The sequence below is a fragment of the Gadus chalcogrammus genome, chromosome 16 (genome assembly GCF_026213295.1).
Source record: "Gadus chalcogrammus isolate NIFS_2021 chromosome 16, NIFS_Gcha_1.0, whole genome shotgun sequence".
Classification (NCBI taxonomy): Eukaryota; Metazoa; Chordata; class Actinopteri; order Gadiformes; family Gadidae; genus Gadus; species Gadus chalcogrammus.
Genome location: NC_079427.1, coordinates 12,510,256 through 12,532,209, shown reverse-complemented (window position 1 = coordinate 12,532,209; position 21,954 = coordinate 12,510,256). Strand labels below are relative to the sequence as shown.

Genomic DNA, 21,954 nt, shown 5'->3' with positions numbered 1-21,954 from the left:
ACACCAGGATTGACATCGATAGTCTGTCTGGGAAGGTATATAGCCTGGGCTGGTATACAACCTCCAGCCCAATTCGTATCCATGTTGAAACCTAAATAATGCTGTACTTAGCCAGTCCACTTTAAAAGGCTGAATACAAGAAGTAAATAAATGGCGATTTTCTGATTCATCAAACAAAGCTCCACAAAATCATTATAAAGATTGTTTATTTTAGGTGAACAAAATAAGACCCATGGCAGGCATTCATATTTACAACGCAGAGTAACAAAAACATTTATTATCTTGTGGTATGGTCCAAAACACAATGCATAACTTTCCAGTGGTTACCCCAGAATATGACCAGCCCACTCCAAAACAGTGTTTGAGCTTCACCAAGTCTATGCTTAAAACATCAATCACCCTTCTTGGCATGAAGACATGAACATTCCCTTGGTCACAAAACAAACCCATTGACAACATAGTTTCCGATAGGATTTATTTTGGTCACAAAGAACATTGCTTTTGTTTACCCTTCCAATCAAGTATGAAATTCAATGGTTGCATCTTACGGTATAACAAAACGGAAGGGCGATGCTCCACCACCATTTACGTTTCTCTCTGCTGCCTGCCATGTACACCCTGGATTAGTTGCTGGCAACATATTGTACAGGTTCTTGTTGCCGTTTCATTGTGGAAAAGTCTGATGGCCTGCGGTTCTCGGTGAAACCATAGAGATCACGCAGAGCTACGCGAGCGGCCTCTTCCTCTGCAGCGATGACTGTGTCTCCTGGACCCTGAGCCAATAGCTTCTTATCGCTGATTCCGTGTAAATATAGGCAGAGAAAGCAGAACATAAAAGAGAATATCAACAAAACAAACAATCCTGTTGAGTTTGAGGATGCAAAACATTACGTCAGAGGACAAATTGGATAACGCATGCCCCCTTAAACTTATGTAATACAAAACATATGAATTGCACATTACAAAGAACATGTAACAAATGTTATGTGACCCCATTTTATGCGATCCTAACATCTGAATCCAAACCCATCGGCCCCTAATATCCACACTCCATTGTACCATGCTTAAAGGGACACTGGGTAAAAATGACTCCCATCTGGTGGTACAATTGTATATTGCATTCAAACTAATAGTGCTCGCTTGTTCAAAAACTACGGTGGGCAGTATGTGCCAAGAAGCTGTGTCATGACATCCAATACTACCTCATCGAGTCATTCGAGTGATGATGAGGTTCGTTATTTCAAACAAATTTCAAACTGCATTGAATCATTAGTGTAAGCTAATGATGTATGAGTAATTACTCCTCGAGCAAGGTAGTGAATTATTTCAGTCATCATTCACGCTGGCTCAGAGTGAAAACGCGTTTGCATTTTCTGTACCACTTAGTGCTTTTTGTCCCTCTCGGCAGTTCATAGACCGGAAGAACATGGAAGCCTCCATGAAGCTTACCCGTCCTATGTAACTACATATTAATTATTCTTCCCTCAGGAGGATAAGTGAGATTTTTGGCAGAGATAATTTTACACCAATGAGGACTTATTTATGAATGAATATGTTGATTTGAGGTAATAAATGACGTAAAATATTACAGTGTCCCTTTAAAGTCATTAGGCAGTCTATTGGTGTAATCCAAAAACATATCATCAAATATGCCCTAAGAACCCATTTAAATATCAGGGTACCTACCTGCCCCAGGTCTTTTATGCGTTTGTTTGTGAGTGTGAGTGAGAGTAAGAGAGAGAGAGAGATGAATGGAACATGTTTACACACCTGTAAAGTCCAACAAAGTAGAGTGGGAGAACCGTGCTGGCCCCAGCCGACCTAATGAGACGGGGCTCTGGGGCAGACATGTTCTTCTGGGCCAGTTCCTCCATCAGCAGACCCATGGGGTTCACCAGTGTCCACATATCAAACAGGTCTTTCCCGATCAGCTGTGTGGCAAGAAAGTCCTGGAGAAGAATAAAAGATATTTAGAAATGGTTATAAAATACTTTACCATGGTTCATTTTACTATCCCAGCTTAAATAGGAGTGATGGTCAGGAATAGTCGTGCGCATGCGTTGCTTCCTCTGGTCTACACATTGGATCCATTGTAGAGAATATTTATTTGGAAAAAGCATAATGAAAAGGTATTTTTCAAAAATGCAGTTAAAGTGCTTCTGATAAGAGAACGGCAGCTAGTTCAACAGATATAATTGAAATACCAACTTCTGTGTTCAGTTCAGCTCACCCTTAGGAAGAACCCTGCTCTTTCTGCTCCGCTGCTTTCCAGTAACGCTCCGATCACAGCCATGAGTGTGGATTGCAGTACATCATCAGGAATCGGGAACTCGGCACTCATGGTGAGGTCTTCAATACCAAGGTTTCTTGCTACATGGCAAACCACTGTTGAACAGGTAAGGTGTGCCACGACAGCCGCTACCCCATCACTGTGCAGACGGGGAAAGCTGGCCCGACACCAATCGTTCAGGAAACTCGAGGTAAAATCTGACCCCTGTGAGCGTAGCTCAATGTTGCCTTTTAAGACAAGAGCTATTGTTTCAGAGTCCATTCCCAAGTCTTGCCTTCTCTTTTGCTCAGATTCAATATAACATGGATTGACAAACGCAGTCTTCAGCAACTCCAAGGAAAAGTTCTCATGAAGACGGCAGGTGAATGCTTGCACTTCAGCATGGTAATCCCAGTTAGGTTTTTGGGATCTGGAAAGCAGTTGTAATTGGAAGAATAATTATAAGGAGTATGCTTATCAAACTAATAACAATAATGATTTTGCTGGAATTAATAGAAGCATGAGTAAGTTAGCAGAATGCAACCTTTTAATTGAATTGAGAATTAAATACATCAATATTTAGCTACGTTTGGTTCAACATAGAGAACAGATCAGTGCAAGGTTATGGCTGGGTTTACAGTCAAACGCAACATCAATGTACCCGTACTGCATAAGTAATTCAAGGTAATGACGTCTTAACACTTCCTCCATGCATACTTAGGCTGTTTCCTCCATTAAATGGCCTTGAGATGCTCTCTAATTCCCAACTTCTTAAGCTAATATTACCTTGGCTTCGGCGGAGGAGTCCCTTCTATCTTTCGCTTTCTTTCCATAGTGTATGTATAGGATTTCATCCATCGTTTCTTTTCTCGAATCTGTGTAAATGTGTTGGTTCTGCAAACATTTCGGTAATGTATTCCTAAGGTTAGCGCACCACGATTTACTATATAGCCCGACGCCATGTTGGATGTGACTGACAGGGGAGGGACAGGGGAGAACAGCTCGAGCCGAGTGAACCGAGTAAACCCGAAGCTTCTTCTTCTACTTTAATGGCAGTAAACCAATCGTATCAGTACTTTACTTCCACCAACTGGACGGAAGAGTGTAGAGCGTGGGTAATTAGACTGACAGGATCCTCGAAAATTATAAATGAATACAGAAATATATATATATATATATATATATATATATATATATATATATATATATATATATATATATATATATATATATAAATAAACGTTGACATCTAAATTTCAATTGACAATTGATTGTCTAATAGACCCTGTAGGGGTAAAAAAAACACAACAATATACCTCGTTCTATATGTCTCGTGTTTCCAAATGTATGTGGGGTGCGATTGAGCCCCATGTGTCCTATTCTTAACCTGTTTATAATACGATCTTCTTCGATTTCTGCCCTAATTCATTCAAAGCTCGAATATGATGTTGTATTCCAGACAGTCAGCCTACTTCACTTCAGTCCAAATTCTCTTGCAATATATTATTAGGCAAAACAACTGGCTAGACATTGATTGATTACATTTTCTTCTTAGGACAACAAGCAAAGCACCCAATCGTTTCTTTGTAACGTTAGGCTACTTGTATTACTAACCCTCAGAATACAACCTGCTGATTTCTATGATATAATGCCATAAATCCCTAGAATCAATGGCCTGCCATGGATAAGTAGCCTACACGATTTTTCACATATAAATGTTTATACAAAAATGAATACTAATTGAACGGCTTGTGTATTTTATTCAAGAAAGAAATAGAAACAAACCGTAACTGTGTTCACGTTGAATTTTATCGAAAAATAAAAATAATATTTTCTTAAGAGTTTGTGTTGGCCAGGGTCCTTTCCACTGCATGTGCACCTTCTGTCTTTTTTCCTAATCAGCCCAGCGTGCATAAAGTATCATAGTTCTTTACACACGTGCGGTGGTGAAGTGTGGTGGGTTTGAGTTTCAGAGAACTGTGATGCCTCGCTGTGTCTTCTGCAGACAAGGAAAGAAGAAAAAGCGCTGGAAATAAAGTGGATTGCCCCGCTCAGTGAATGGAGTTAACCGATTCTTTTTTTTGATTTACTATCAAAAATGGAAAGCAGTAGCACAGGTATGTTTGTATTTTGAAATAAGCCATAAATTGAGCTTTCAACTAAACTTCCCATGATTGGTTGAGGAGGTGCTTTCAGACTTTTCAGAGTCAGATTGATCCCCCTTTCACAGGGACGAGTCTCACCAAAGACATAGCAAGCATGTCTTTGATGGACAGGTATGAAGAGGAGGACTGTTCTGATTCAGGTAAGAGTCGTGGTTGTTCTGGTTCTTCACTCACGCTACATACCTCAAGGCTTCTCCATGCCTACTTCTGGCTCTCTCTTCTTGTTTTGTCTTTTTGCCAGACGGCAGTGCTGAGCTTGATGAAGAGGATGAAGAGGATGAAGGTGGGCAGTGTCACTCTTCCATTGAGCTTTGAGTCTCAATGACGAGGTGATTTGACAACAGAAATATTTCACTGGGAGTTAAAGTCTGTGTGTGTGTGTGTGTGTGTGTGTGTGTGTGTGTGTGTGTGTGTGTGTGTGTGTGTGTGTGTGTGTGTGTGTGTGTGTGGAATCAAGGATTCAACACTGCAGTGTTGGCGTCTTAAGGTTTTTTTTGTAGCACGCTTCAGTGAGCGTTGTCCATTCAGATATTGACTCAGACTGTGATGAACCGTTGTGGTCTGCTACAATCAGAGAAGGCAACCAATGGACACAATTTGTATTGTTTTTGTGGTTTGCATCTTGAGACTCTGATGATCCTTTCTATGGCAAATTCTAGAGGATTGGAACTGCGAGAAAAGTTCTCTTCTGAAGATGAACCAGGTGGCCAACGGCAGACCGAGAGGTACACATTTCTATGTGATGCTGTGTTTCTTGGATCAGAGTCGGTGTTCCAATCGGATAGTAGGATAACTAGCACGTTTAATCAGCCATAACATCCCCCTTCTCTTCAGGAGAGCAAAGCCAAGGCCAAAGACAAAAGAGCAGTCAGTCAGGTGAGCCATGGAAGATGTTTAAACTATTAAACGTTGTGGTGGATCGATCCAAAACATTCATATTAATAAAAGCTACTGTTGTTGACCAGTAATCTATGTATTGTTAAATTGAACCAAGGATTATAATTTTCCCATATAGCCAAAATGATATTTGTTTAATGTTTGCGTACAGCCTGCAATTAAGGAAGCCGAAAAGTGCAAAGATACCAGCAAGTCATGAGAGGGTTCCTCAAAACCCTGTTGTAGGTCTCTGTATCGTGTTTGGACCAAAGCTCTTCGACATATTAAAGTCATAGGAGATATGATTATTCTCAACACTAAATTGTTGATGATGGTTTATCTGCACGAATGAAACACGCGTCATAGAAATGTGTAATGTCAAAGAAAATATTCTAACCAATAAAGAATCTGCTGTTAGCCTCAAGGAAGTGTGAGGGAAAAACTATAGTATATGCAATCGGTATATGGAATATGGAGCCGTGTTACTATAAACTATGGAAGGTAAGCTGTGTTTATCTTAATGCACAAGGGACTAAAAGCCTTTGAACATGCCTGGCCTTCTGTATGACAGGCAAGTTTATTAATTATTGATCTGAACAGGAAAACAAGATTTAAACAAACTATAAGGGTCGTTGTCGGAACCAAGTTGGGGCGACAAAAGATCTTATCTTAACCCCAATAAAGAAGAGTTTAATTAATCAACTATCGTGTTTGAACGTCGTCATTTTATATTGCCTTTTGATTTATTTTCCAGAGTTGCTTCGACGAATCCGTTCTCAATTTGTGCAGGGAGATTCAAACCCAGTTATCAAAGGTCTCCTGGATGACCTTTATCAGCATGAAGTGGTCAGTACTGAGGAAAAGGAATTTGTGATGGAGAACCAGAAGATCAAAACGGACATAGCATGGCTGATAGTATGAAGTTTAGGGACAAGCACTTGTGCTCCGACCTTGGTCTGATCTCTTCTTCTGCTGCTGTGGCTGAGATGTAACTATGAATTTCCTTTTTAAAGTCACTGCCGACTTTGTTTTGACAAGACATTACATATTGTTGATATGTTTAGAATAGGTCCTCCTTCCGGTGCTAGTACATGTGTACTAAGCTGTACCTCCTATATCTAGGTATAGAGGGGAATTTTGAAATATCATTTTTAAGTAACTTTTGTATGGTCTCGGAAAAATCACGGAAATGTTTAGTTTCCCAAGAGGCAGCTAAAGTTTTGTTTTTTTATATATTATTTTAAATGTTCAGGCGGATGCTATACGCAGCCAGATTTGCAGATCGGCTGCGGTACATGTTGGACAAAACTTGACAAGATCCACAAATGCATACAGACGAGTTCACATGTGGTAATCTGATGTGAAAGAGGGTGTGGACTTTAAGTTACAAAACACAAGTCAACTTTATGGATTTCTGCATTGTGATCTGTTCTGAAAGTTTGTTTAGATATCCTTTTTACAAAGGAAAAGTAAACAATATTTGTGATTTTTGGTAACGAAATGTGAATTGTCTTCTATTGGTAACAAGTTACTCACTTCCTTTTACATGCATGGTGCCACCTGCAGGTGTATGCTATGACCGCATCCAGATTGGTACATGGGACAAAATTTGATCTTGATTAGAAATCTAAAGTGAAAAATTACTATGGACACTGCCATCAGTGTGTGTAAAATTGGTTGCAAGTAGCTATGGATGAAAGCGTCCGCTAAATGCAAATGTTATTTCCTCACTTCAGGGTAAGCTGCAGTAATAAATAAACCCGGCACTGTTTCACCCTCCCTTTAATTTGATTATTTTGTTAGTTTAAAAATATAAATCGTTGAAACAACAAAAATGACGCATGGAGGCAGAGTTAAAGTATTTTCCGGTTATGAAAATCAGAACCATGTAGGGTCATCCCCAGCACCAGAAAGGTCCATGTCCTCCTAGTCCCACTGAACACCGGTCTGCACCATGCAGACACAACCCTTGGTGCGACAAAGGCCCCAAGACGCCAGGGCGAGATGTATGCCAGCGGGCCATGGGGAGGCCATAGACTGTATGACAGGATCAGGACCTTATTTAGTCTATGGTTAGCACTAGCGAAGTAAACTATTGTTGCTTCTTTGCGGAGCAGGTCATACCTTCAGTGGGATCACAAGAACAACGCGAGGGCCTAAGAATACATTACAGGTTAGGTCATGGCAGGTCATCCAGGCCATTGTGTGGTTCCTCTTGACAACATTTGCACCCAGTTGCTGGGTTGGTTGTTGCAATGATTAAATAAACCAATGATAACCTGTCAGCATAACTCACCGCAGTACTCCTCCGGACTGAATGCTGCGTATACACAGAAACCTTAGAAAACCTCAAAATGATCCATGATTCCTACACCTTTCCAAAGGAAACGCTAGATTAATTCCATTTTATGCGTTCAAAGATTGACACAAACATTGATCAGTTTTATCCATTTTCTTAACATGCTGGCAGGATGTGGATAACCTGATGAAAGTGTGTGGAGTCCAGCCATTTCAGAGAAATCTAAAACTCTCTACAGAGCTTGGCGAAATACATTGTCCCACTTTTGTCTCCAGGAATAATCACTCACTTACTACATTGTTCTGCTTCTTTTATTGAACATAAAGGCAAAAAAACACACGTCTTGCACTGAAGTTGAATTTAATTTTGGATTGACACTGTTTTTGTTCCATCGTAACCTACTGGATAATTGTTATCAAGTGCAATTGTATTCAAGCCAGTAACAGTTCAGAACAATAACAGGCACGTCTTGTGCAAATTGACCAGCATTGGAATAGCTCCTATAGACACAGAATACAAACATGCCAGAGGAAAACGATACAAAATCATTTGTTATTGATATTAATTTGGGAAGATTCTCCATGAGAATGATGTCCATTCACGGAAACAATGTAGAAATCAACACTGTATTCATTGCTGTGAAGAGACTACCAAAACAGAATTTGGTTAACATTCAGTCCTTTACGCAAAAGACAACACATTTTTTGTTACTACCAACAAAACATTGGCCTATTTAATAATTGAGCAGACATTGTGCATTGTCACTTTAACTTAACGTTTGGACACCCAAATTATATCAAGTTCAGTGTCTTAGACCAGGATTAATCCTGTGCTGAATTAAGATAGCACAATCGATTAAAGGGTAGGTTGGACACATTGCATGTGGTCTTCAGAATGACCAGAAGACGATTTCTTTACTTAATTTAACATTGTCTGTCCAATAGTATATGCATTTGTACCAAGCATAGGTCCTTCCACTTGTTCACAGTACATATCAAAGCAAAGGAAACTAATATCACTAGTGTCAACTACCCAGAAACCATTGCGCTCGCTTGATTGGCGGTTGGTTATTGTTTTGCCATGGTTTTGTCGGACAGGACAGACAGTGATTTTGATGTGAAGGATTTACTTGCGTCCTCCCAACAATTGTGTTCAGACGGAGGTTAAACACAAACCTGACCTCAAAGCTATCTTTCGTTTTTTGAAAGTGTTACGATGCTTTCGGATCTACCAATTCACTACATGAACTAAATGTACATTGGGAGTTACATGGTCGGTGATCCGGTGTATGGTAAAGCAGTAGTCTTCCGCCGGGCTCTGAGAGGATGTGTGATCGGGTGGAAACTACTGGAATCAATAAGAGCCAATCGTCATCTTCAGTCCTTCACAGTTTAATTTAACATATTGGGCAATAAGCCATGTAGGATGAGGTTCAACTGATGCACACCCATTAGATTTCTTTCTTGTTTTAACAGCAGATGAAGGCCACAGACCCGATTGAAGGGGCTCAGCGTTGCGGCTTCTGCCACACAAGAACTTGCATTCTGTAGCTTTCCGCCATTATACAATCAAGGGACGTTTGGGAAATCTTGTGAGACCTAGATTGAATAACATTAACAAAACTACCCCAGTTGCATTCAAATGGCAACTAGTGAAAAGTAAACTTACTTTAACATACATATTAAATAGTGTGAAGTCCATGCAATGCGCATGGCTGGTTTGCATCAAATATGGTATGTCATTATTTGTGTATGGGAGACATCGGCCACCAGTGCATTCTTGCTAAAGTTACACGTAGAGGAACTCACTGCTTCAGCGCAACCAATCACCCAGACTTGAAGAGCAAGATGGCCACTTGGCCCAGGTAGAAGTAAATAAAATGCTTTGTTTCATGGGTAACATAGCTGCCAAAATTTCTCCCGACGATGCAGTGCCAGGTCGGGTTATACTTCTTATCAAACTCCTGAAACGATCAGAAGGGAAAAGGTGAGAACAGTTTGGACCCATGCCTTAGAGTTGAAAATGGGACTGATAATAAAATACAATTTTAGATGTAGGCTAAAGAAATATGGTCCATGCTCACCTTCTTGATGTATGCTGCGATGTCTTTCTCTATGTTATATTTCTCCATGGCCTGGGTGGCACAATCCACTGCATCCTGCTGCATGTCCTCGGACATGTCTGCATTTTTGATCACGGCCTTCCGGTCTGTCATGATGGCTGCTGGGGAGACACAAACATGAAACCGACCCCACACGTGGTGGCTGAACGTGACGGACCAATGGCATACGTGAGGTCGTGGGTCGTGGATATACGCAGACATTAATCGACCATTTGGAAAAATATGTGATGATCCATAACTATGCAACTCATTGCATCTTTTGCCTCAAATAATTTCGTCCCAGGCGGCATGGGCGTTGCATAGATGCTCTGTGAAACTTGATCCAGGTGGAGTTAAATTACTTGGCCAAATCACTTCGCCATGTAGGCAGGTTCTCTGGACTGGAGAGGCGTCAAGGGGACGGTCCTCCCTCGGTTAATGGCTCATTCGTTTCAAACGTTTGCAACTCCCTGATGGCTACACAGTGATAATAATGACTCGTAGCATGGGTCAAGTCATGTAAGCTACAATAATTAACCGCCATTAGAAATCGACAGCTGAAGGATTCAAACCAAACGGGCCACCACATGAATATGTCGCATGCGTCTCTCGAAGCAAACCACACTCACCTTTTACCGGACTCTTTGGATACTTGTGGTGTCTGAAGATCAATTGTACTGATTTACCAAAGACTAATATGCCTTCAGATTTGCACAACCATGTAGGTAGTCCGTCAGCTATGCTACGAATCCTCACCCGCCCTTCACTCTACGCTGCGCTCCTCTCATTGGCTGAGCAGCTCGCCCTCCGTGTGTTGTGAGCATTCTCCTCCTGCTCCCATCTGCCAGCATCTTATTTCAACCCACAATGCACCACTGACGAAACAACACGGGGGGGGGGGGGGTATTGTCACTACTGTATAATGAAATGCCTTTATTTGGCCCTGTAAAAAAAAAAACTCAAAGCAGTGTATATAATATGGCTTTTTCAGTTGAAAAGGTTTGGTGTACAAATTTATAACATTTACACCATCTTCTGCATGATTTATTATCAGTTATATCAGTTGCTCTCCAGAATAATTTCAGTGGACCCTATGAATAAAGGCAAACCACTCAATTCACATTCTAAAAGTTTTTATTGAAAATGCTAAGAGAAAAGAAAAATTAGGCAAAGATACAAACTACTACCCAAATGACATCCCAAAACCACCCAATTTGATATCCCTCATACCAGGCATCTACGATTCCATCCTGTGATCCAACCTCCTGGTCCTCTGTTTCGTTTCCTTGTAAATAAAGCCGTGTCGATAAAAAAAAATTAAGATAGGCTATTAAAAAAAAAAAAAGTTGCTCTGGGACTCCATAATTAGTTCTTAACTCATTTGATTCCTGGAGAACGAATCCTGTTCCAAGCATCCATCCTTGCCTATCCCTTCCCTAATCGATCCACTCATCCAGCGGCAAGGATTGGGATCCACTCCTCCAATCAAAACCTTGAAATACCAGGAAGAAAATCAGAGGAAACCGTTAGAATAAATGTCAGAGCTGGGCCTAATCCAGATTTTTTTTTATGATCACTCATGACTACACATTGTTTGAGGAAAACGCCAATGAGCACCATGTAACTCAAATTGATGAAACTAACTATAAAAAGGGATTTAACTCTCCCAGGGGTGAAGAAACCAAAAAAACGGAACAATTTAGATTACATGTGACCATAAAAAGCTTACAAGGTCGAAAAAAATGACACAGGTTAGTACAACCTGGCCCATGACTAGGGCAGCCTTTAAGGAAAAACAAAAAAGCAATGCACAGCACATTGAGCTTCAGCACCATACAGACACCAGGGAAAACCTCAAAGTAGGGAATAGGGAGCGTACCATCGGCTCCACCTGACTGCTCCTGCTCCTCAATAGAGGTCCTATCCTGACCATACAAATGACATGTGCTCCACACTGGTTTTATTCCAAATCATTGTTTAATCCTTATCTTCAGATGTCTAAAGGAAGACACAAGGGTAAAATACAGTTAAAGCAGAGTGAATCCCTCCGTCCAGATCACACCCCCCCCCCTCCCCCCACATAATACAAAAATAAAAAAGGCAACTTTCCAACTTTTTCAAAAACGTTGAGGGCAAGTTACTCAACCTTTTTGAACCCGATCACAGCACAGTTTAACGTTGCAAATTCTGAGAAGACGAAAATGAACTAAAAACACAAAAGGGGGGAGGGGGGGCAAAAACAGATGGACAGAGCAGTAGGTGGAGATACCTACATCCAAATACAACGAGACGTGAAATGCAAAACAACTTAAAAAACGGTTGACATCTGGAAAAAACCGACAAGGGGTAAAACAGCAGGGGGGGGGGAGAGAGGAGCGAGAGAGAAGGGGGTACAGGGGGGGACATAGGGCGTTCAGATTGGGTAGCAGAAGAACAAAAAAAAAGAAAAAAAAGCCAAAACACTTGGAAAAGATTTAGGAGCGGGAGCGGGAGCGGCTGTGCCGGGGGGAGTAGCGCGGCGATCCTCGGCCACGGGTTCGGGAGTTGCTGCGGCTGCGGGTGGCGCTGCGGCTGGTGGGGCTCCTGCTGCGGCTGCCGCGGCTCCGGGACCGGGAGCGGCCGTAGCTCGGGCTCCGGGGGCCGTCGACTTTCACGCGAATGTACGCGGTCTCTCCCTGGGTGACAGAAGAGAACTCAGCTTGGAGAACAGCATCCCCGTGTGGCGCATCGACATCACCACAGACGCCGTTTTGAGAGGGGGGGGGGGTTTGGGGGGCGCCGACGCGACGGCACTTACCTTGGAAAAGAAAAACTTGGGGGAACAAAAACTAGAATCCCTAGAGCTACTCAAAGCGGCACACATACCTCGTGCGAGCGGAATTTGGTGTTGTCCAGTTTTCTCACGGCGTACGTCATGTCTTCCTTGCGCACAAACTCGACCACGCCGGTGCCGTCCCTGAAGACGTCGGCGTAGCACACGTCTCCCGCCTCGCGCATGTGGTCCTTCAGGTCCTGCCAGCTGCCGCTCTGGGGTAGACCTGCGCACGCACACAATTGTTAATTCCATGAGGGAATTTCAGGAAACCCAAATCCCTGTCATTCCCAACACACAAACTTAAGTCAATTTACAGCATGAAAGTTCCCATTTGTGACAGTCAGTTATTTATTATTTAGGAAGAGAGAAGGGTGAACAGATCGTTTGTTTGTATTTCATAGAACTTAATTCCAACTACTGACTAGTCTTTTCCTGTACTTTACATGTTCAAGATTACTCAGGGAAGGCATTCCCATTCCTTTCGCGTTAATGACTGATTGGTGAACAGGGAGTGTCATCATCTGACAGTAGCGGCTGCTGCTCAATTCAAGACAAAGTAAGACGCAGAGTTGGAACAAAAGCAGTTTTTTTTTCGCCCTCTTACCGGAGACAATGACTCTGTATTCGGAGCGCCTGGATGGAGGCCCGTATCTGCCCCTTGGAGCACCGATGCCGCCGCCGCCGCCACCACCGCCGCCGCCGCCGCCGCCACCACCACCTCCTCCTCTTCCTCCTCCATCACCACCGCCGAATCCTCCTCCGCCGCCGCCCCCACCTCTCCCCGACCCCCTTCCGCTCCGGGGGAACTCAACGCGGAGTCTGTAACCATCGTAATCATAGCCGTCGCGTCCGTAAACTGCGTCGTCTGCGTCCCTGTTGGGAAGAGAGTAATGGCCAGGGTTGGAGCGCGAGGACACCGTCCAGTGGTTGAAATGTAAAGGAGGCGGTGGATTTGCCGCACGTCTGACATCCATAATCTTCGGCTACGTTAGCGACTGCGGTCATGTCTGCAGGTCCACCCTCCATTCATCCATGCACCGGCATGCACACAAAACATGCATGGAAACAGTCAAACCGAAACCATTCCCTGGGACGTGTACTTGCAAGGCAATCACTCCCAAAGAAACCAGTGCTCCCAAGACAAGTGGCGGTGCAGCCAGGAGTGTTTGCCCTCGATGCCCACAACAATGCACAGTAACGTTATGCCGCCGGCATGGGGAGATAACACGCTACAAGGGGATAGTGCTCACGTCCAAAGGTCTCCCCCAACCAGCACACCTACCCTGGGTCACATCTACAGCATGCAGCGGTTCAAATACCAGGTTTTAGAGGATTAAACGCACGCAATACGGGCAGAGAGCGTCTTCCTTTAGGCCCTTGAGCATCCTCGGCGCACGCGTGAGTTAGCCACACAACATGGCTAACGAAGCCTAGCATGCTAACTAGCGTTAGCCCGTTACCTGGGGTCTTCGAATTCAATAAAGGCGAACGGGGGTCCTCCTCTCCGGTTCTTCAGGTCGATGTCCCTTATCGCTCCGTATTTGTAGAACACGTCCTCCACGTCCTTAGTGCGAATGTCAGGCGGGAGGTTCCCCACGTAGATCCGGCAGTCGTTGTTCCCCGCGGGTCCTCGCACAACGCTCCCTGACATGGCGGCTAGCCGACTAGCTCTCCGATCTACAAGCTAACCCGCGTTAACGTGTTGTTATCTTGTCGGGCGGCGGGCACGCGGAGAACGTCGTGCACGGCTCAGATAAAGTGCTTTTTAATATCTCCCAACGGTCAAAAATGAAAACGGGTGGGACCCCAGAATAAGCGGCACGATTGGTACTCCGCCCCCCTAGTCCGCAGGTTTACTACGATGAGAAGCCGATCCCGCACGCCACTCGTCGCCTCCCGGTTCCTTCAGGCCGCCGCGCGTCTTCTTCGAGCTCCAGGATTCCGGAAACGTGCATTTATGGAGAGCGAAAGATTCCACCGCTTCCGCAAAACTAAATAGTGCACTAATTGGACAGGTTAATTAGGAGTACTTTACTCCTGTTACTTTGCGTTTTATTAATATTGACTTCAACTTATGATTTATCTAAATATGTTTTTTAAAGGAACAATGTACACTAGATCTATGTATTATGCATTCATTCTGAAATACATACCTTTCACGTAGACCTATTTCTCAACTGTTGACCGTGATTATTTCATGTAAGCCTAGATACAAACTTTTCTTTAGAATGAAATGTCCTCCACACAAGTGGGGAACGTATTATTTTGGCAAAACATTGTACAACATTGCATACTCACAAAATGATTAATGTTACACCATTTAAAACCAATAATACACACGGTGAGTGAACAGTATTTATTGTTTTGTTTTCAGGTGCACATGGATATCAATAATATTTATATTTTCAGTGCAAACTAAACCAGCAACTTATAGACAAAGGTTACATAAAAGCTTGCAAAATGTGCAAAATGTTTAAAGGCAGCCGAGTTAAATGGTGAGCCTACTATACACAATACACACAGTGGTTGCTATTGCACTACAATTAGATATACACAATAAAGAAACTATTCATACTGCAACATTTGTATCCATACAATAGTCAATAGTTAATATGAACGGATCATGCATGCTTTCAAACATTTAACCAACGGGCAAAACCAGGAGTCTCATTGCGCTTGGATCAAATCTATAAACCTCCATGTCAGTGTTCATCAAACCAGTTTCCTCGCATTCGATTATTTTCTGACAATCCATTGTTAGCTATGCCAAGCTATTGGCACATTTTTTAAATCCCTAAAGCACCACACTACAGATCTCCTGGAGGAGTTAACAGGGGAGGGGTGGTGGACCATGCAGTAGAGTTGGTGCAGCTGAGAGCACACAGGCTGTTCCAGGGAGGGGTCAGTACGCATGACCGGGCCCGTACAGGTGTGGTCCGCGCTCGCCGCCATTCTCCCCCCCGGTGTACTTCCCCTGACACGCCAAGCTGTTCACCTACGGGCAGGAAACAAAAAATAAAACTGAAACTCGTCACACAGCACCAACTGGCCACGCTTATCGCATGGCTGATCAGATGGACGAAGGAGTACTAGGCTTTATTATTGAGGTCTACCTAGGACTGCTCGATTATGGAAAAAAATCATAATCACAATTATTTTGGTCAATATTGAAATCACGATTATTCAAACGATTATTTTTGAGATTGAAAACATGATGTAACTGAGACACACTTTGTAATTTCGATTTTCTTTTTTGGTCAAAAAGAAAATGTTCAAATCTAAAAGAAGGTAAAGATATATATATCCAGCTGTTCAGCTTTCTATAAAACATTTAATAAAAAAATAAATAAATAAACAACTCAATTATATTAGTTTTGTGATAGGTTGACGCTAAAATCGAAATCGCGTTCAAATTTAAATTAATCGCCCAGCCGTAGGTCTGCCTGCATTATCGTGCCCTATAGTGTTCTAGGAAGCCTACGTAGACTGGGGACACTGGGGATCTGACGCCGTTGCCTTCTGGCTGGGAACACCCTCACAACTAGCCTGGACTAATCCGGCACTAATCTACAAACTCCTGTCTTATTTGCTCAGGCAGATGCGTCTGGCTACCCTCTGGTTCGGAAGGATTTCCAGGAGACCGGGTCCCTGGCCGGGCCAATCAACACTGGTTATCTAATGTGGGGCGGGTTTAATGTGATCACAGTGCAGAGGCGACCACTATGGGAGCGCCGTTGAGACATTTGAATGAACAACCAAGAGGGCTGCTGATGATGTGTCACGTTTTTCATCGCTCTGATTGGTTCGAGGTCTATCCAATTGCATCCAAAGGCATTTTAGGTCGGCGCCCCGTTTGATGCCTGTTTGAACGCCCCTGGGAACTCACTGGCATCAGCAGAATGGTCTGGAGATGTCAGGCCAGCTGCCCGCTACACTGTGCTGCCCCCCAGCTCAACCCAGTACAGACACCTGCCTCAGCCCTCTTGATGAACTGCTCCGTGGCAGCGTTCTGGTTCTCCTTGTGGCCCCGCCACGTCCGGAGGGCAGAGGCCTGCAGGGCGCGGCCGTACGAGAAGCTGAGGACCCAGGGCGCGGCCAGCGGGCAGGTGTTGATGGCGTGGAGGTTCACCGAGGCCTCCTCCTCGCTCTGCCCTCCAGAGAGAAAAGCCACTCCTGCACAAGGAAAAAGGGACAAAAAAAACATCCATAAAGGTGTCCCATGACATGCCTCCAGGGGTCGCCGTTACAAGCCATTTTGAAAATCAGCCTCTTCTGACATCAGAAGTGGGCGAGTCCACCTAGATGTGTAGATGAGCAACGTTTGCTACAGTAGTTCACTGGATAGGCCGGCAGACTGATCTATCCAGCACACATCTAGGTGGACACGCCCACCTGTGACGTCAGAAGAGGCCGATTTTCAGAACGCTTGTTACGGCTACCCCTGTTGGCATGTCATGGGACCTTTAACAGCTAAGAGTAATAACGTGGTGGTTTATGTCTCCCTCTGGTGGGGGGGTGGGGATGAGAGGAAGTGACCTGTAACGGCCGGTGGAACAGTGCGCCGCAGGGCGGTGACCGTTGCCATGGCTACCTCCTCCGGGCTGTACTTGGTGGAGCAGGCGTGTCCGGGGGTCACCATGTTGGGTTTGAGCAGGGTGCCCTCCAGGTACACATGGTGGTCCGACATGGCCTTGTAGACCGCGGCCAGCACCTGGGGAAACCAACACCCGGCTCCTGAGTCTGAACGTGACTCCGGACATTCCCCTCGTTCCCGTCTTTTCAGGATGGTTTATTGTCATATGCACAACAATTACAGAAGCAGTTGCTGGCAATGGAATTCTTGAGTCTCAGGCTCCTTCATTAGTGCAGTATAAAAAGGAAAGTATAAGAGGAACACAAGTAAGAGAGCTGAGACCTAAATAAACAAAAATTAATAAATAATGTACAATACTGGACATGAATAATTAGAATAAAATAAAAATACAATAACAACTGTAATGTATACATAGATGCAGTATAAACAGGTGTGAAATGTAAGCAGACATTGTTTTACAGATGTTTTTATTTTGCTGACGTGTGTACCGGGTGCTTGGGTGTGACGCTGTGCCGGTATCCGTCTCAGAGGACATGGGAGGCAGATCACGGAGGACCTACCTTCTCAGTGACATACTGGCAGCGCTTCAGGTCATGATCGCCGTCGGGCAACAGCTCCGGCTCGATGATGGGCACGATTCCATTCTGCAAAGCAGGAAACGCACATAGGGGGACTGAAGGCCGGTTTATAGTCCTCCGTAAAGTGAGGTCCGCAGACACAGAGAGACATATTTTTTGGGGGGGGTCCTCTAACAAAATCATTTCTGGAATCACTTTTCCCAGTTTGACTTTGCACCTTATTTACCTTGTCCATTGTTTACTTTGCACATTAAGGACCAATAGAACACCAAACACGATTTGAAAAGCTTTTGGAAGTTTACTTACAACACTATTTACATGGTTTGTAGTCAACATATAAGATCGATCGGTTAGCGAATCGCTTTGCGTATCCGACATCCCGATGGAGAACTTCGAATGCTCCAGGGGTTTCCGTAGTTACGGAGTCGGATTACGGAGTCGGAGTAGTACACTTGGCCTTGGCCCTTGGGGCTCTAGAAGGACCATCGTACCAGCTTTGTAGCCAAAGCTCAAATGCTATGGGGCGATGGTGCTGAACTCCTCACCTGCTGGCAGATGCTGCAGTAGCGCGCCAGGACGTTAGCGTTCTCCGTGATGGCCAAGCTCGAGGGATTGGTGTCACTGATCTTGAGCACGCAGCGCCACTTAGCGAAGGAGGCGCCGTCTTTCTTATACTGGGCGCATCGCTCGGACAGCCCGTCCAGGCCTGCGGGGGGGTTACAGGAGACATCAAGACAGAGTGCTTCACAGATAGTATCACCGTGTGGGAGAAAGAAATACGAAACCAAAACAACGCATACACACAAAATAACTAATTATACAAACCAACTAATGAACTAAGGTAAACGTATCCTACCCTGTGTGGTGGTTTCCCCACTAGTGCCAGCCAATGGAACGACGCCCTTGTCCACCTGGAAAGGATGACAGACACGTTTGTTTTAAATGCACAAAAACCTTTTGTATTCACTGTACAAAAACAGTACTTTGACCCAACTGTGTGCGCACGTGTGTGTGTGTGCGCGCGCGTGCTCGCGTGTTTGTATAGGCCTACCAGCACCGTAACCCCACCTTGACACCAATCATCCAAACTAGGGCTGGGCGATATATTGAATATATGCGATGTATCGTGAGATGTTCTCCAGGGGATGTATAAAATGCCCCTGTCGCGAACATCGAATACAATTTGCCACCCAATGTTTCTTTTTGCCGCCGCCGGCATACTCGTGCTTTCACGCGACGGGGCGACAAGATCTCATACAAAGTGAACGTAGAGACGCGTATCGGGCGTATTCGCGCCACACTTTCACCGTGCACAGGCGAGCGCGTTCACGAGGATTTGTGGCGCGTCAAATTCGCTCGAGTTGAAATATTTCAACTTTGATGCGAATTTCGCGTGATAACAGACAATCAGCGTTCAACAGCGTGGCCACTGAGTGACATGTGTAACGTAACAGCCAACCAGCGTTCAACCGTCAAACTCGGTGCAGTGCAGTCCGGGGTGAACTGCAGCATGGAGGAGAAAGTAATGGTTGTCGTTTGCGACTCCCGGAGCTCTCTATATATAATAATATATAATATAATATAATATAATTGTTTATATAATATCACGGCCAAAAGCTCTGTGCGCCTCCGGATGGCCGTAGAGTGGGGAGCTCATAGGGATTGGGCTTCTCAGGGTTTGTTTGACGCACAGCGTTCCCTTCTCTCGCTCTTTCCTGTGGCTCTCCAAACACACTCACTCCCCCCGCCCATTGCGAGTCCACGAGATTCTCATGGATGTGCGTGTGTGACGTAGTCTGGAAGGCGCTCTGCTGTAGGTGTGTGTACCTCCGACCGGTGAGTGAGAACAGCCAGAGAGAGAAAAAAGGATGGAAACTGAGGATTTGGTTTAGAAAAAGAATAGCACTGGATTCTTCTTCTGGCAGTGTATATATAATAATTATTATTCAAACTGTTAATAAATAATTAACGGTTTGAATAAATGCTCTGTTGGTAAATCTAACTTGCTGTGATTTTCCTTTTCTTATGTGCAAGTTCTAAATTGTTCCAATAGAAAGCACTAATGAGTTTAAACAATATGTTGTTTCATGTAATCTACATGCAGACTTATGTTTCAGTAATACTAGAATTATTACTGACGTAACATTATGCCAGACATGGTTGAATCGAGCATTTATTATGTGCTCTAGAGGAGATTCAAAATATATCGAGATATATATCGTGTATCGAGACATAGTAAAAAAATATTGAGATATTCATTTTGGCCCATATCGCCCAGCCCTAATCCAAACCCATCTGTGGGTGGACCTGCATGTGTGAGCACGCAGATGTGCGCGTGCGTGTATGTGCACGTATGCGTTCGGCATGTTTGTGTACCAGCACCATAACCCCACCTTGACACCGATCAGGATGCCGCGGTCGCGGATCATCTTGACGAAGGGCACGCCACCGTCCGAGTGCTGGTAAAGCGTCTCGTGGAAGAAGATCACTCCGCCGATGCACGCGTTGATCCGCTCGTCGGCACTGAACAGAATCTGCCGGTACTGGCGGCGGTTCTCCTCCGTGTTCTCCACGCCCACCTGGGCCAGCCGCTTGGCCATGCTGCCTGTTAGGGCACAAACACACCGGGCTCGCCCACGCTGCCAGGAACACGCTTCATCCCATGACCGACACTCCACACCGAGTTGCCTCACACAAACAAAGTTTCACTTTCGCTTTCCGAAAAGGACACGCTCTTTGGATGAGTGACACAATTCTTTTTACAGTCACTTAGACACCGTAAGTCACTATCCAAAGCGACTTACGGTGTCTTCTTGAGGACTGAATAGGAAACGTGTAGCTCGTCTAAAGTGTGTCTTCGTGGACGGTGTGGGTTGAGCTACACGCCACAAAGGAGGCCTGTTGCTGCGGACACAGGGTACACAAGGGAGGGAACCACCCGCCTCCCGGACTGCCCCCTACACCATCCTGGCCACCGTGCCTCATCTAGTTTTAACAATGGCAATAACAACACGTTTGATGCGTTTAGCGTGGTGTACGGAGAGCGGGACAGACCAACAGACTCGTCCGCCGCCAGGATGCCCTTCCCCGGAGCGACAATGCGGAGCGCTGTGTCCTGGAGGTCCTTCTTCTGCACGGCGGACAGCGTGGGGCCCTGGTGCGTCATGCTGGGCAGATGGCCTCACAATCTGCCTTGGAAAACACAACCAAATAGCATGGAGCAGTACATTTTCAGTCAAACTTTTTTTGTTGTTTTCTATTTGCAATTTGAATAAAATAATACATAAACACATATAACTCGAATATCAGCTAATTGCATTTAGCAGCGGGCAAAGTGTTAGTTCAAGAGACAAAGTTTTTGAAAGGTTCAGCTGCATACATACGTAGCCTAAATGGATTACAATTAAGTTAATTTATAATCGTTACAAGCCATGTTTATTGCTTAGAATCAAAGGCAATAAGTAACCTAGTTATTGATCATTAGTCAAACCTAAACGTATGACCTAGTTGGTATACAACCTTTCCTAACTGGATTCATTATTTGAAGTAATATGATACTCTTAATTTGTTTTTGGCTTGGAAGCAAAGTAATTGATTGCACTAAATGAAAAAACAAATATAAATGCAAAGAATAAAAAACGAAATTATATCTGAATATACTTCAGAAATACATAATATTTACTCATTTAAACTTTTAACAGGTCTTCCTTTGTCCTCATGAATGAGTAGTGTATCTGCCTATGCTATGAGTTCCTATGAATTGATGGTCCGATAAACAAACAACTGTCTCAAGTACAGACAACGTATTCAAAGAAGAGTAAACGGTCTTACCGGACTGGTAGTCAGAGAGGATCGCTGGGGATGGCCGGGGAGACGGACACTGTCGCAGACTCCCTGACAGATGTAGTTTGTATCCACGGTAACTGTGTCACACCTCACAAGCCGACGCCCCATGGGCGGGCCTACACACCACATGATGTCATGGAGAATTCAGAAATGAGGATGAGTTTTGACTAATCATTCCAATGCATCTGTGGGAAATCTAGGTTGTACGAAGTAGACCTAGTCTTATGTCTTAAGACTGTGATTGAACACACATTGGTCAAAACATCCGCTGGGAAAAACACACACACACACACACACACACCAACAGTTTTAACAGAAAACTAACACAAAGATAAAGTGGCATTAAACTTTTTTTAAAGTTGATCTTAATTCTAGCATTATCATTTTAAAAGAGCGTTTGGATCACATTAT

The 21,954-nt window shown here is 44.2% G+C and overlaps 4 protein-coding genes and 1 long non-coding RNA gene across 8 annotated transcripts; 1 reads left to right on the top strand and 4 right to left on the bottom strand.

Annotated features, from left to right (window-relative positions):
• Window positions 1-170: 170 nt before the first annotated feature.
• mrpl44 (mitochondrial ribosomal protein L44) lies at window positions 171-3,297 on the bottom strand. Its single transcript, XM_056610718.1, has 4 exons — window positions 3,056-3,297; window positions 2,231-2,699; window positions 1,771-1,949; window positions 171-795 (listed from the first exon to the last, which is right to left on the bottom strand). Exons 1-4 carry the CDS (start codon window positions 3,229-3,231, stop codon window positions 624-626), a joined length of 996 nt encoding a protein of 331 aa, XP_056466693.1. The 5' UTR covers window positions 3,232-3,297; the 3' UTR covers window positions 171-623.
• Window positions 3,298-4,132: 835 nt separating this feature from the next.
• Window positions 4,133-7,081, top strand: LOC130406628 (uncharacterized). Its single transcript, XR_008904486.1, has 6 exons — window positions 4,133-4,386; window positions 4,500-4,574; window positions 4,676-4,763; window positions 5,094-5,159; window positions 5,269-5,310; window positions 6,065-7,081. It is a non-coding gene; the product is annotated as an uncharacterized LOC130406628 (long non-coding RNA).
• Window positions 7,082-8,573: 1,492 nt separating this feature from the next.
• dynll2a (dynein, light chain, LC8-type 2a) lies at window positions 8,574-10,519 on the bottom strand. Of its 2 annotated transcripts, none has more exons than XM_056611346.1 (3): window positions 10,340-10,519; window positions 9,693-9,832; window positions 8,574-9,572 (listed from the first exon to the last, which is right to left on the bottom strand). In XM_056611346.1, exons 2-3 carry the CDS (start codon window positions 9,822-9,824, stop codon window positions 9,435-9,437), a joined length of 270 nt encoding a protein of 89 aa, XP_056467321.1. In that variant the 5' UTR covers window positions 9,825-9,832; window positions 10,340-10,519; the 3' UTR covers window positions 8,574-9,434. The 2 variants fall into 2 exon arrangements, with proteins under 2 accessions (XP_056467321.1, XP_056467323.1); XM_056611348.1 differs by having other exon boundaries at window positions 9,693-9,829.
• Window positions 10,520-10,727: 208 nt separating this feature from the next.
• On the bottom strand, window positions 10,728-14,499 carry srsf1a (serine and arginine rich splicing factor 1a). 2 transcript variants are annotated; one of them, XR_008904388.1, is made up of 5 exons: window positions 13,986-14,499; window positions 13,130-13,398; window positions 12,576-12,748; window positions 11,590-12,385; window positions 10,748-11,202 (listed from the first exon to the last, which is right to left on the bottom strand). XR_008904388.1 is itself a non-coding variant. In XM_056611345.1 (4 exons), the coding sequence occupies exons 1-4, from the start codon at window positions 14,174-14,176 to the stop codon at window positions 12,185-12,187; spliced, it is 834 nt and encodes a 277-aa protein (XP_056467320.1). In that variant the 5' UTR covers window positions 14,177-14,499; the 3' UTR covers window positions 10,728-12,184. The 2 variants fall into 2 exon arrangements, 1 of the variants encoding a protein (XP_056467320.1); XM_056611345.1 differs by having other exon boundaries at window positions 10,728-12,385.
• A 371-nt stretch (window positions 14,500-14,870) lies between these two features.
• Window positions 14,871-20,889, bottom strand: aldoca (aldolase C, fructose-bisphosphate, a). 2 transcript variants are annotated; one of them, XM_056611987.1, is made up of 8 exons: window positions 20,752-20,889; window positions 20,091-20,302; window positions 18,554-18,608; window positions 18,243-18,403; window positions 17,680-17,763; window positions 17,062-17,236; window positions 16,499-16,698; window positions 14,871-15,520 (listed from the first exon to the last, which is right to left on the bottom strand). In XM_056611987.1, exons 1-8 carry the CDS (start codon window positions 20,861-20,863, stop codon window positions 15,428-15,430), a joined length of 1,092 nt encoding a protein of 363 aa, XP_056467962.1. In that variant the 5' UTR covers window positions 20,864-20,889; the 3' UTR covers window positions 14,871-15,427. The 2 variants fall into 2 exon arrangements, with proteins under 2 accessions (XP_056467962.1, XP_056467963.1); XM_056611988.1 differs by lacking the exon at window positions 20,752-20,889 and adding an exon at window positions 20,502-20,723.
• Between the last annotated feature and the right edge of the window lie 1,065 nt (window positions 20,890-21,954).